At 46.9% G+C, this 13574-nt stretch overlaps 1 protein-coding gene and 1 long non-coding RNA gene across 5 annotated transcripts in view; one reads left to right on the top strand and one right to left on the bottom strand.

Moving 5' to 3' along the window:
* LOC309537014 overlaps nucleotides 1–3519 on the bottom strand; it is a 31468-nt gene extending 27949 nt beyond the window's left edge. The window contains exons 1-4 of one of the 4 annotated variants that reach the window (XR_014221751.1): nucleotides 2922–3457; nucleotides 2329–2403; nucleotides 1808–1858; nucleotides 355–479 (exon numbers count right to left, since the gene is read on the bottom strand). This is a non-coding gene — a long non-coding RNA (uncharacterized lncRNA). Of the gene's footprint in view, nucleotides 1–354; nucleotides 480–1807; nucleotides 1859–2328; nucleotides 2404–2921; nucleotides 3458–3504 lie in introns of those variants that run through there. The other 3 variants (XR_014221750.1, XR_014221752.1, XR_014221753.1) reach the window with 3 other exon arrangements.
* Nucleotides 3520–3736: 217 nt separating this feature from the next.
* TMEM160 (transmembrane protein 160) lies at nucleotides 3737–13194 on the top strand. Its single transcript, XM_082231392.1, has 3 exons — nucleotides 3737–3936; nucleotides 6981–7073; nucleotides 12346–13194. The coding sequence occupies exons 1-3, from the start codon at nucleotides 3744–3746 to the stop codon at nucleotides 12600–12602; spliced, it is 543 nt and encodes a 180-aa protein (XP_082087518.1). The 5' UTR covers nucleotides 3737–3743; the 3' UTR covers nucleotides 12603–13194.
* Nucleotides 13195–13574: the final 380 nt, after the last annotated feature.

Here is a 13574-nt window from a genome sequence, read left to right as displayed (position 1 = left end):
ATTAAACCTCAACCAATACTAGTTAGACATTTGGTAGACAATTCTAACAACCCTGGATCAATACTGGCTTGCCAATTAGGATGTTAAATCAACTCTCACATCATTATATCTCAAATGCTCCTATCTCTATGTTTCTTATGCAGGAGGTTGTCAAAGAAGGCATTAAAAAGCAGCAAGACAAATATTTTTAGCATGCATTGTTTTAAATCAGTAGTTAATATACCGAAATGGCAGAGCTTGAAACTCAGATGGGAATCTCCCCCACCAAACCCTGAAATGGCACTGCTGCATGTGTATCACTGGAAAATGAAACACTGTGAAAATTAGGGGGTCTGGTGTCTTTTCAGGACCTACCTGAAGACCCTCTTGTCAATAAGCTATTTCCCAGTCTGCATTTGTATTGGGGTTGTTTTTGGATATTTTAATTCTTATTTGTTTGCTGCCCTGGGCTCTTCTTAACTGGGTAGGAGGAGGGTGTTCTAAAAGTGGGAGATATTGACAACAGCACATGGTCAGATCATTTTCTGTTGAGATTTATGTAGGTATAGTAAAGGCAACATTTCAGCACCTGTGTTTTTGTTTAGGCAAGCCTACTTAGATATATAGATGGTGATGTATTTTAATTTATTTTACTGATAATCTTTTAATTCATTTTAATTACTGTTTTTAACTGTTGTTTACGATAATTTTAATATTTCTTGTAAGCACCTTAAAAGCGTCAATACAATAAAGTGGTATATAAATTTTATTAAATAAACCAACAAGTGCTGGTGTGTGTGTGTATTGAAGTATTTATACTTAACTATAAATGTCACGGAACATAATGTTGGTGAATTTGCTCTCTGATTTCCAGGATTAGTAAAAGAGCGTTATGGGCTAGAATTGATATCTGGACCCAGCCCATTACATTTTGATGTTTGAAGCAGGTTATTAGCAGTGCTGAACATGCCAGAACACAGTTCCACCACCTTTTTTGGAGGGGAGGAGACAGGGCGGCTCTCGGACCTGTCAGAACATTGCGCCTCCTTCCCTAAGCTGGGCAAACATTTTCTGAGCTTAGGGAAGGAGGCGTAAGGCTCTGACAGAATCCTGGAGCCCTGCTGCCTCGTTTCCAAAGCTGGGAGGGCTTTAGGAAGGTGGCAGGATGACTCTTGGACCCCCTCAAAGCATCGTGCCTCCTTCTCTAAGCTGTGCAAATACTTCCCAGGGTTGAGGTAGGAGGTGCAAGCCTGTGTCCCAGCAGAATGTTGAATGGCATGACCCTGTGGTGAAAATAAGCATGCAGAGTCAGGTACTGAGAGTGCAGAAAAAGTTGTGGTATTGCCGCAAGTCATTATCATGCATCATGTAATAACTATATACCAAGATCATAATGAAGTTTCAGTAGAACATGCATTTGTTTAACATGTAATTGTTTCTCCTGGCCCCAGGGAAGATTTGTGCCCAGAGAGTACCGGCACCTTTTTTTGCAGAAACAAAACACTGCCTATAAGATCCCCACCCCTCACCCCATTCCCATGTATACATTCTGGCAGTTAAATCTGACTTCAGCTCCGGCAATGGGTCAGCATTCCCCACTGCAACCAAGGGCAGCAGGCTAACTTAGTGAATGCAGAGGAGAGCATCTGGCACACAAAGCTGCCCTCCAACTGACAGGAAGAGCTGGAGGGGCTGCCCCTGGCTTTACTCCCACCCGCAGCACCTGCCACCTGAAGCAGTTGCCTCACTCGGCCAAATGATAGGGCAGGCTCTAGTTTAATAGAAATGGTGGGAATATGAAAATCATTTCAAAAGAGATTACACATACCTTTTCTGACTGCTTCACCCCTATCCAGCACCTATGGGTGAGGCTCGAGATCTGTGTGTGCAAAGGACAACAGAAGCATTTTGGGAGAGGCAGAGAGACACAGAGAGAAAAAGAAGGAAAAGAAACAATATTAATAATTTATTATTTATACCCCGCCCATCTGGCTGGGTTTTCCCCAGCCACTCTGGGCGGCTCCCAACTGAATATTAAAAACACAATACAGCATTAAACATTAAAAACTTCCCTAAACAGGGCTGCCTTCAGATGTCTGTTAAAAGTAAGATAGTTGCTTATTGCCTTGAAGGGAGGGTGTTCCACAGGGTGGGCACCACTACCGAGAAGGCCCTCTGCCTGGTTTCCTGTAACCTCACTTCTCGCAATTTGGGCGATTATTCCCTGCTGGATCTAGGGAATTTGATTGTAAGGCAGTAAATTTGCTGTGGGAAAGAACGCTGTGCTGTTTGCCTCTTCCTGTGCTCATCTTGTATAATTGTACATAAATACAAACATTGCAAACTCACATAAGCATCCAGTGATCTCTCCTTCCAGGAAAGCAGCACCCCTGAAACTTCTTGCCATTTCGGGAAGTGGGGCACCTGTAAAAATAATGTGTGAAACTCTGCAAATTGGTACCATTTATATTTGAAACTCTATGATTTATTATTTTTTAATGGAGACACAATTTAGGTTTTCTTTCCCAATGTAGAAGAGAAAGGGGCCCTGGCTCTCTGGAGGGACAGGAAACAGGGAGCAAAAAAGGTATTTGGTGTTAAGGAGGAAGTGGGGCCTTTGAATGGAGCCCAGATACATCGACTCGGGTTAAGAATTTAATTCGTTCTGGAGGTCTGTTCTTAACCTGAATCTGTTCTTAACCTGAATCTGTTCTTAACCTGAAGCACCACTTTAGCTAATGGGGCCTCCCGCTGCCACCGCGCGATTTCTGTTCTCATCCTGAGGCAAAGTTCTTAACCCGAGGTACTATTTCTGGGTTAGCGGAGTCTGTAACCTAAAGCGTCTGTAACCTGAGGTACCACTGTATATGGTACACTTGAGGTTTTACCCCAAGCAGGGCAATATTTGCCACACAGATTGGTGACCTCAAGCAAATGCTGACCTGATAACACTTCCTGTCATAAATAAATTGCAGAGAGAGGAGGGAGTTGGTGTCCATGGCTCAGGAGAAATGGGGCATTGGGAGCCTAGCAGGGTTTATGACAACCCTGCAGTGCGGTCCAATACTACAAATATTATCTTTGTGGTTTATGGCAGCCCTATCATATCACTGTAAGATGGTCCACACTGAACATGGGTCTCGGAGCTGGAAGCGAGCAGTTTATGACAGGCCTGAACTCTTAGCCCACTGTTCATATTTTCATATGGCAGATTGAGCGGAGCTTTGAAATTAAAACGTCTTTTTCCTTCCTTCCGCTCGTCAGTCACACAATCGAAGCTTTCCTCGGTCCTAAATGGTCCTAAAACTGGAACCATGGAGACGTTTTCTGTCACTCAACCGCTTTTCTCTCTCTTTGTACAGTGTAACGCACTGTACTTGGCACGCCTGAGGTAAAGAACTACAATCCCCAGCATGCAACGGGGCAGCCCAGAGCTGAGGAAAGAGATTGCATCTCCCAGAATGCTCTCGGGAGACCAATCAGACACTGGCCTCTGGCTACCTCCCTCATGAAGGATGAAGGTACCCCGTAGAATAGCCGGTGGGTCACGAAGGACCTATCCTGATAAGCAACGTACCCGCCTCACTTCCCAACGACATGCGCCTCGGCCAATCCCTCTCGAAATCTCCCGGCGGAGGGGCAGCGCTGCCGAGGAGCGGCAGCCCACGCGGCCTATCAGCGCCAGCCCCGCCTTCCGTGCCTGACAGGGGCGGTCTCTCCGCACACCGGCTCCTTAGTCTTGAGCCTTTCCCGAGGCCGCCGCCATGGCGCTGAGCGGGGCCTGGTGGAGCCGGGCCATGGCGCGGGCGAGAGGGGCCGGCGGCCTGTTGAGGGGAGAGGCCTGGCCGTGGAAAGGGAGGGTGGCGAGACCCAGCTCTGGGCGGGGCCCGGGACCTCCCGTCGTCTCGGAGCTGGACAAGGCAGACGCTTGGCTCCTCAGGAAAGCTCACGAGACCGGTGAGGGAAGGGCGGAGGAGGGGGCTGAGTCGCGCGCAGGGAGGGGCGGGGCCTGCGGAAGGCCAACGTGGGCGGGGCTTCTAAAGGGGCGGGGCTTAAGGTCTGTTGCAGGAAGTAGACGGATAAAGACGTTCCAGGGCGGGAACAGGGAGGCTTAATGTGGGCCAAGGGTCACCTCTTAGGAGCTTGCTTTTAAAAATAACTCCATGTTTTAGATATTTTACATTGCATGTTTAACTTTAATATCCCCCAAGAATATTATATGCATATATATGCTATTAGGCAGTATCTTTATCAATGTGCAACGTTAAGAGTTCGGCAGAGCTCATCATCAGGGTAGGTTAGGTATAGGCAAACTCCGGCCCTCCAGATGTTTGGGACTACAATTCCCATCATCCCTGACCACTGGTCCTGTTAGCTAGGGATGATGGGAATTGTAGTCCCAAACATCTGGAGGGCCAGAGTTTGCCTATGCCTGGGGTAGGTGGTGCACAATGCAGAGTTGAAAGGGATCAGAAACACCCGCCCCCTGTAGAAACAATTCTGTACTAACAGCAGTTTCCAAATAGCTGGTTGGAAGGTAGTCTTCAAAAGGTAGCCCCACAAACAGCACATTACAGTAGTGCCTTGGGTTACATATGCTTCAGGTTACAGACTCCGCTAACCCAGAAATAGTACCCCTGGTTAAGAACTTTGCTTCAGGATGAGAACAGAAATCGTGCTCCAGGGGCGCGGCAGCAGCAGGAGGCCCCATTAGCTAAAGTGGTGCTTCAGGTTAAGAACAGTTTCAGGTTAAGAACGGACCTCCGGAACGAATCAAGTACTTAACCCGAGGTACCACTGTACACTGGACGTTGAGTCAGAAGATGTAAGGCTGCAGGCTAGATCAGGTATCAACCTATAAGCAGGATTCTAGGAAGCAGCAGCAATGGCTAATCCCCCCTTTTGAAAACATTAAGCTTTGTTGTTACCTCAGCCAGGTGTGGGGTACCTGTGGCCCTTCAAATGTTGGTCCACAGCCAGCATGGACAGTGGTCAGTGCCTGATGGGAGTTGTAGTTGGAACATCTGGAGGTCTGCATTATCTTCTTTAGTCAGACATCATTTGTGAAGAGAAACATAGCTAGCTTTATATCAGCAGAGCTTGTGACTGATTTTATGTACAGTACTAGGCAAAACAGTCAATTGAAGCGTTGCCTGTTGATTTTAACTAAATATTAAAGATCCTCTTATGTGGAACATGATTTAGAACAGGGATGCAGAACCTGTGGTCTTTCAGAGATTGTAGGACTGTAACTCCCACCAACCCTTACCATTTCAGTTTATAGGAAGTGCCTTTTCCTGGATTAGACCATTGGCTGTTCTAGCTATGAATGGTCAGTTTTCTTGAATGGAACCTTCTCACGAAGGGATCTCTGCACCATCTGCTTCTTCACCCTTTTAACTGTAGGTGTCAGGACTGAACCTGGGGCCTTCCACTGGCACCTGTGGTTTGTGTCTTTGCCTGCCCCCTAGCTAAGACTTCATTACAGTATTGTTCAGGGTCTTTAAGTACTTTTATCATTATGCTGTTTCTAGCTACTGCTTCAGATTTTGTTGATGCTGGGACCTGGGTGGTGCTGTGGGTTAAACCACAGAGCCTAGGACTTGCCAATCAGAAGGTCGGCGGTTCGAATTCCCGTGACGGGGTGAGCTCCTGTTGCTCGGTCCCTGCTCCTGCCAACCTAGCAGTTTGAAAGCACGTTGAAGTGCAAGTAGATAAATAGGTACTGCTCCGGCGGGAAGGTAAACGGCGTTTCTGTGCGCTGCTCTGCTTCGCCAGAAGTGGCTTAGTCATGCTGGCCACATGACCCGGAAGCTGTACGCCAGCTCCCTCGGCCAGTAAAGCGAGATGAGCGCCGCAACCCCAGAGTCAGTCACGACTGGACCTAATGGTCAGGGGTACCTTTAATCTTGCATTCTTTCATGTATTTAAGATGTTTATATGCCACTTTTCCGCCAGACCTTTCAGAGTGGTTTAAGAACATACCAATAAAAATTCTATAATAAAACCAATTCGCTTCAAGAGAATAATATTCAATATGATTCTTGAGTGGTGATGGTAGCTGTTGTAGAGGAAACACCCAAACTGGACTACTGCTCGGTGCTTGGCAGCTCATTGGGCTCTTCTCTCTTCCCCACTTTTCTTTTGTTGTAAACCACCCTGGCATTGTTGGAATCAAGGGGTGGCATATATGGAGTAGGAACAAACAAATCCTTCCTATGAAACGTGAATGCTTATTAAATCACCATGGCTGTTTCCACTGCCTTTCAACCCACCTTGCTCCCACAGTTGCTTGCACTTGGGAGTTGCCCACCGAACTGCCAGCTCCTCCCTCCCTTTTCCCTCTCAGTGGGCAGAGAGGGAGGAGCCAGGCAAGCTGTGGCACAATGGTCTCAAGTCATCCTTACAAACAGTATCACGAAGAATAACATAAAAACCAACTAAAACATTAACGGCTAAGAACATTTAAAGATATTCAGAACTGAAACAGCAGCAGCACGTTTATATCTGTTTTTGAGTGTTCAGAACGCTTCATGAATACAGTGGTAGCTTGGTTCCTGAATGGCTTGGCTCCCGAAGTATGTGTTCCGGTTTGCGAAAAGTTTTTTGGAAGCCGAACGTCCATTTCGGCTGTCGGCATTGTTTCCGGGCCAATCAGCCAACCAGAATCCGTGCCTTGGTTTGTGAACGTTTTGGAAGTCGAACAGACTTCCAGAACAGATTGAGTTTGGGAACCAAGGTATCACTGTATTGTCTTAGTTAATCCTTGTAACAACCAGTTCTGTAAAGTAATGTGACAGTTATGTTTATTAACAGTAGCACTGGACTTTCATATTTTACAGGCTTACCTTAGAGTATGTCTCAGTGGGGCTTAATTCTGAGTAGATATGTGTAGGGTGTACTATTAGCATTCTTAATATGTATTGATTTAATCTGATAGAAACCATGTCTGCTTAAACACAGAGGAGACGGTTTTTATTCCCTTCCTCCTTTCTCACCAGGGTTCCTCTCCTGGTTTCGGAATGGCTTGCTGGCTACTGGTGTTGGAGTGATTTCTTACGTTCAGAGTGACATGGGGCGCGAAGCAGCTTATGGTAGGTAACAAGCAAGTCGATACTCAGGGTGGAGTGACAGGATATTGGCAGATCTTAGTTTGCTGCCATGGATAAAGGAATCATTCCATCAAAATGTTGTTGGCATCATTCTTCTAAGAGGATAACAATCATAGAAGGGGTTACCTGTGTCAACAGGCCAACACCCTTTCCTTAGGGAGAAGTGAGAAGCCACAAAGTTAGCTTACATGGCTCTGATTCATTTATCCTTTGGATCAGAAACTTGCATCGTGGGTTCATACAGGCCATACAATTGCCTCATCTGCAGTGTGCAGTGATGTGGAGCGGAAAAAATGTTGATTCATAGGATGGTTAGTAACAACAAACGGATGCCCACTGTAACCACAGTATTAGGCAAGCTTGACGGTTTGAACGCTTTTAGCCTTGTTTACTAAATACAGGTGATATATGCTAAATTACATCACTCTCCAGTCAAGGGTATCGGAAAATTTCCCCAATTTGCACAGGACACTTTTCTAATTCAATTCAATTTTTAAACATCATTAGCAGTGTTCGAAATTAGCCAGGCACATTTTGTGACTAGCGTGGGTCCATTTGGGACCACGTGGCGATTTGTGGGTGCCAAGTTGGCCACTGAGGAAAGCAAAATGTCACGGAGAGAAGGATCTGAAATATTTCCCTTGTAACTTGAATTCATTTTATTCTGCGTTGTTTTATTTGATGTTTTAATGTGTTGTAAACTGCTTGGAGATTTGTTCTTTAAAATATAAAGCAGTATAAGAATCAGAATCAGAATAATATCATTATACCATGGAGTGGGGGGGGAGACATAACCTCGATATTCCATTATGGTGACCGCAGCCCAGGTTTAAAGTGCCATTTGGCTATTAGATTATATATCTGAGTTTCTAACACTGATCACTGGTAATATGAGAATAAATTACAGGCCTGCCTTTCAGGGCCGTGGTAAGGATAATTAACACTAAGGGTGGGTCCCCATGGGTCATTTTCTGAGACTTGGTCAAGGTCTTCCAATATAGCTGATGAAATAGAAGGTACGTGGCCTCTGGTCTTCTGTCCCTCTGCTCTTCAGAGAAAGGATGCAACCACAAGCGGTATAGTTTGCACACGTAGCAGGAGAGTAGGCCTGGGTGATATATTGATATACAGTGGTACCTCGGGTTAAGAACTTAATTCGTTTTGGAGGTCTGTTCTTAACCTGAAACTGTTCCTAACCTGAAGCACCACTTTAGCTAATGGAGCCTCCTGCTGCTGCCGCCGCGCTGCTGGAGCACGATTTCTGTTCTCATCCTGAAGCAAGGTTCTTAACCCGCGGCTAACATTCTCCTTTCCCTTCCTCCCCCACAACAAACACTCTGTGAGGTGAGTGGGGCTGAGAGACTTCACAGAAGTGTGACTGGCCCAAGGTCACCCAGCAGCTGCATGTGGAGGAGCAGAGACGCGAACCCGGTTTCCCAGATTACGTGACTGCCGCTCTTAACCACTACACCACACTGATAGCTTCACTCAGCGGTATATTCCTGGTGAAACTATCACTGCTCTTGAGTCCCTTTGCCCCCAGCGTGCTGAGGGAGAAACAAACTAGCTGGGAGCTAGAGGCAGAAGCTGTGGCAGTTTCACCAGCAATATACCGCTGGTGAAACCACCATCGCACTCTGCCCCGACATAGGGAGAATCAAGCTGAATCGGTGGGGTGCCGTTTCAGCTTGCTCCTTCCTCCGCTTCTTTAAACTGCATGGCTGAGGAGCGTGCTGCTGTCAAGCAATTTTACGGAGCCCCCCCCCCACCCGCCGCAGTCCCCGAGGCACTGGGTGAAAGCGCCTCAGCTCCCACAACGAGAGCTGCAGCAGTTTCACCTGGCATCTCGCTGGCTGGGGCCAACACAGCTTTTTCCAACATCGCGGTATATCGCCAATGTCGACACACCGCAGCTGCAACTCTGGAGCTCAGGAAGTGGACGCTAGCATCACAGCCTGTTTTGCCCGTTTGCAAAACGGACCTGTTTATTTGCCCTGCTGCAGGTGGGGAGTCAAAATGGCTTTAAAAGCGACTGGATTGAGAAGACTTTGCAAACCGGAAAAGAGCAGACTGTTCTTCTAGGGCTGTTGCCGTGTAGCAAATGACTACTTGAGATGCACCTTGTGCAACATTTGTCTGTAGACACTGTACTGTCTACGACTGGGGCAGTCATTCTTCCAACATTTGGAAGAGCTAATTGATGGTTAGAGCCAGAAAGAGCTTCTCTGAATAAGTGAGTCAAAAGACAAGAGGAACCTTAATAAGTCTCAATTGACATTTCAGACACTAATAGCTCTTGTGATGTCATCTTCTGTAAACGGCACTCAGAAGAGCAAACGATTCCACAGCCTTGAAAGTCAGACAGCGACTGTTTCAGCGACCTTGGACAGTTTGCTTGTCCCTAGGAAAAAGATGGGTGGGGAGAAGTAGCCGACTTTAAAAGCTCAAGGCCAGCAGCGGCAGTTAGAAGCTGAGGATCCACTGAATTGCAGGTGTATTCCCTTTGCCCACATGGAATGCTCAGGAAGGGGTAGCAGGTGTGCAGAGAGGAAGGTAGCAGAAGCAGAGGGTTTGTTCTTTGAAATGGGCGGCTTGAAATCTTTAAGCCTGAATAAAACAGTAAGTCGAAATTGATGTGCCCTGAAGTCTGTGAAAAAAAGCAGGGAAAGAGACAAGAGGAGGCAGGATTTGACTGCATCAGGACTGGGGAACCTGTCGCCCTTCCAACGTTGCTGGACTACGACTATAACAGTTGACCATTGATGATGATAATTTATTATTTATACCCCGCCCATCTGGCTGAGTTTCCCCAGCCACTCTGGGCGGCTCCCAATTGAGTGTTAAAAACAATACAACATTAAATATTAAAAACTTCCCTAAACAGAGCTGCCTCCAGATGTCTTTTAAAGATAAGATAGCTGCTTATTTCCTTGACATCTGAAGGGAGGGCGTTCCACAGGGTGGGCGCCACTACCAAGAAGGCCCTCTGTCTGGTTCCCTGTAACCTCACTTCTCGTAATCAGAGAAATGCCAGAAGGCCCTCTGCGCTGGATCTCAGTGTCCAGGGCTGAATGATGGGGTTGGAGATGCTCCTTCAGGTATACTGGGGCCGAGGCCGTTTAGAGCTTTAAAGGTCAACACCAACGCTTTGAATTGTGCTCGGAAATGTACTGGGAGCCAATGCAGATCTCTCAGGACCGGTGTTATGTGGTCCCAGTGGCCACTCCCAGTCACCACACTAGCTGATGTGGGCTGGAGCCCAACAACATCTGGAGGTCACAAGTTACCCTACTCTGAACGGCATTCTTGCTTGCTTATAAGAAATCTACATTACAGGGGCCCAGCAGAAGTCCTTTGCGAGATGCTCCCTAAGCACCAGGCTGTGCCAGGTGCTTCTCTGTCCTCTTCGCCCCATTTTTGTATGTCCACCTACCCAACAGGGTAACAATATCTCAATTCTTTCTCCATTTACTTGCCCCCCCCCCCCCAGCACTTGCAGTCAGGCCAGCACTTAAGGCTGATGCTGCAAAGAGTAGCACTTGCTCCTTTCCCCAGAGGCTAGGGCACCAGAACATACACTTGGCCCCTTAAAGTGGTTGTCCCTCTCTCACCCCTCCTCCCCCATTTTAAAGGAAATTCAGCACGCTGATAATTATGCAGATTGCAGTGACCTATGAGCTTGCATAATTCCGCCATCTTCCAAATGCAAATAGCTTTTCCTAAAAACAAGCCATGGTTCTGCGGATAAGCTGCATTTTGTTAATTGGCTTTTCTCCAGATACTGGGTTTCTTTACAGTATCCTCACCTCAGTGCAGTCAGGAGAGGGAGGTTGCTGGTTGGACTCTGTGAGAAGGCAAGAAGAGTAGTCTCAGACAGTCATGTGTCCAGCACAGTGAAGGGGGCAATCTGAAACTATGGACAAGTTTGTTTTAATGTACCCTCCTCCATATGCAATGCAGAAGCTAGGCACGCAAGTAGAAAACCAGTTTTAGGTATAGCATCCTCTTGAATTGCACCAGCTTTGGTAAAGATCCCACTCTTTCACAGACACTATATGTATGTGTGGTGGGTGGGAGAGAGAGTAGCAGTTACACAGAAAAGTCAATATTGTTGGGATATTGAGGGCTGCCTGAAAACGATTTAGTCACTGCTGACTCTTAAATCTGTCAACTGGTTCCAAAACAGCGTTTCTCATTTATACCACAGTAGGGCAGTGGATCCTCATACTTGAAACTGAGCTACAATTAGTTGTGTTGGTGTTCCCAGTTTATAAACGGCATTTATGGTTTTGAGAAATGACAATAGTTGTGCAGGTATGAAGGGGTGGTGGCGCGGAATAATTCTGGGCAAGCTTTTATCTTTGAGGAACCAGTGGAGTAGGCATGTTTTGTTTTTTGAGTTCATCATGCTGGAAATAGGATATTACCTCTGCAAGACAGTGTGCATGTCAAACATTCCAACTGAATCCCTCTCACCTCCCCAGGCTTTTCACACCATATTCCCTGTCCCAGTGGGATCTTGCCCTCCACCACTACAGCAGGAGACTTGGAGTGGGTCTCTTTGTGTATCAAATAACCTCCAGATTTGGAGGAACAGATTAAATACTTAATTTTCTGAGCCCATGCCACTTCAGGTGAATACGGAAACTCAGTAGAGATCGGTAACCATATTAATTTAGAGACAGGAGGTAGGCAAGATTAACAGGGACCTATGCAGGCTTTAGAGTCATGTAGAACTTTTCATCAATGGTTTGTTTTTTCACCCCATGAAGAGCTTGTCTTGTCTTGAAGGCATGTGTGCTCCTAGCTCAAACTTAGTTGGTCTAATAAAATTTCATGTTACTTTTTAATGTCAGGTCTGAATGTATAAAGAATACAGTGGTAACCTCAGGTTACAGACGCTTCAGGTTACAGACTCCGCTAACAGTACCTCGGGTTAAGAACTTTACCTCAGGATGAGAACAGAAATGGTGCGGCGGCAGCAGGAGGCCCCATTAGACTAAGTGGTACCAAGTGGTACCTCAGGTTAAGAAGATTTTCAGGCTAAGAATGGACCTCCTGAACGAATTAAGTTCTTAACCCAAGGTACCACCGTACATAAGAATTAATAAGGGATTTCTCCCCTCCAGTATAAGCCCATCCAGACACACACATAGGGGTTTTTTTTGTTTTAGTAGAAGGCTGTTGAGTTGTATAGACAGGCATATTCACTGCTTAGTACTGCCCCAATGCTGACTTTTGTATCTCCTTGCAGGTTTCTTCATCCTGGGTGGAATCTGCGTCTCGTACGGCAGCGCCTCCTACCTCGTCAGCCTCTTCCTCCTCCGTCGCACCATGATGCTGTCCTTTTCCACGGCTCTCCTGAACTGTGCCGCAGTCACCACCGTGGCACTGTTCTGGCTGTGCGCCATCTCCCTCTACATTGGGCGCTTGGAGGTGGAGATCATCCAGGACGACCCCAATGACAAGTGCCAGGACAAGAAAAAGGAGGACGGGAAGTCGGATAAGTGAAGGCCCAGTTGGCTTGTGCAGACACGCGATGGTATTCTGTGGACTGCAGCTTTTAAGGCCACCCCACCCGGCATGTTTGAATCCTTCTGCCTTTTGGGCCGAAGGGCAAGGACAGGCGGCTTCCTTGCACACAAGAGACAAGCAGATGTGTTGGCTGCTTTGTATTTATTTCAGGTTTTCCAGATGGGCTCTGGGAAAGTGACAGTAGCAAAAATCAGGTCACCGGCAACGACAAAGAAGGGAATTGTTCAGAGGACACTCTGCTGAGCCAGCAGCACGCACTCTTGCTGAACTGGGATCTCTGGCACGTAAGCATTCTGTTGAAGTTGGTCTTGCTCTGCTCTCTCCCCCCCCCCCCCCCGCTTCAACCAGTTAATTGAAGTGCTAGCTGATATTTATCAGCTGAAGATATTGTAAGAAATGTCCTGCTCTCTTGGCATCTCCTGTAAAGCTTGGCCCTGCTTTCCCAGTGTTGCTTATGCTCCCCAATCCTCCTGCTCCTCACATATCAGGTGTATCTCTTCTGCCCATGCCTTCTTTGCTCCACCTGTCCAAATCAGTTGACATTTGTATTAAAGACACCAAAACCAAATCTCCTACTTTTTAAAAAAACCTGGGGACAAAAAAAACTGCTCACACTCTTTCCTCTGATAGCAGCCGGGCACGCAGTTTGTGGGTTTTAGCTGGGGAGACTTACTTCTACGTACAAAAACGATTTCATACATTCTGCCAGTTGGTACCTAAGGCCATCTTCTCCCTTCATAAAGGTAAAGGGACCCCTGACCATTTGGTCCAGTCGTGGACGACTCTGGGGTTGCGGTGCTCATCTCGCTTTACTGGCCGAGGGAGCTGGCGTACAGCTTCCAGGTCATGTGGCCGGCATGACTAAGCCGCTTCTGGAGAACCAGAGCAGCGCACGGAAACGCCGTTTACCTTCCTGCTGGAGCGGTACCTATTTATCTACTTGCACTT

Source organism: Podarcis vaucheri (genome assembly GCF_965113315.1).
Source record: "Podarcis vaucheri genome assembly, chromosome: 7".
In the NCBI taxonomy this organism is placed as follows: Eukaryota; Metazoa; Chordata; class Lepidosauria; order Squamata; family Lacertidae; genus Podarcis; species Podarcis vaucheri.
Note: the sequence above shows the minus strand (reverse complement) of the source record. Positions and strands in the feature narration are given on the sequence as shown.

Coding starts and splice junctions, on each gene's coding strand:
- TMEM160 (XM_082231392.1), top strand. CDS start 3,744: ATGGCGCTGAGCGGGGCCTGGTGGAGCCGGGCCATGGCGCGGGCGAGA. Junction 3,937..6,980: donor CAGGAAAGCTCACGAGACCG/GTGAGGGAAGGG, acceptor CTTTCTCACCAG/GGTTCCTCTCCTGGTTTCGG. Junction 7,074..12,345: donor GGGGCGCGAAGCAGCTTATG/GTAGGTAACAAG, acceptor ATCTCCTTGCAG/GTTTCTTCATCCTGGGTGGA.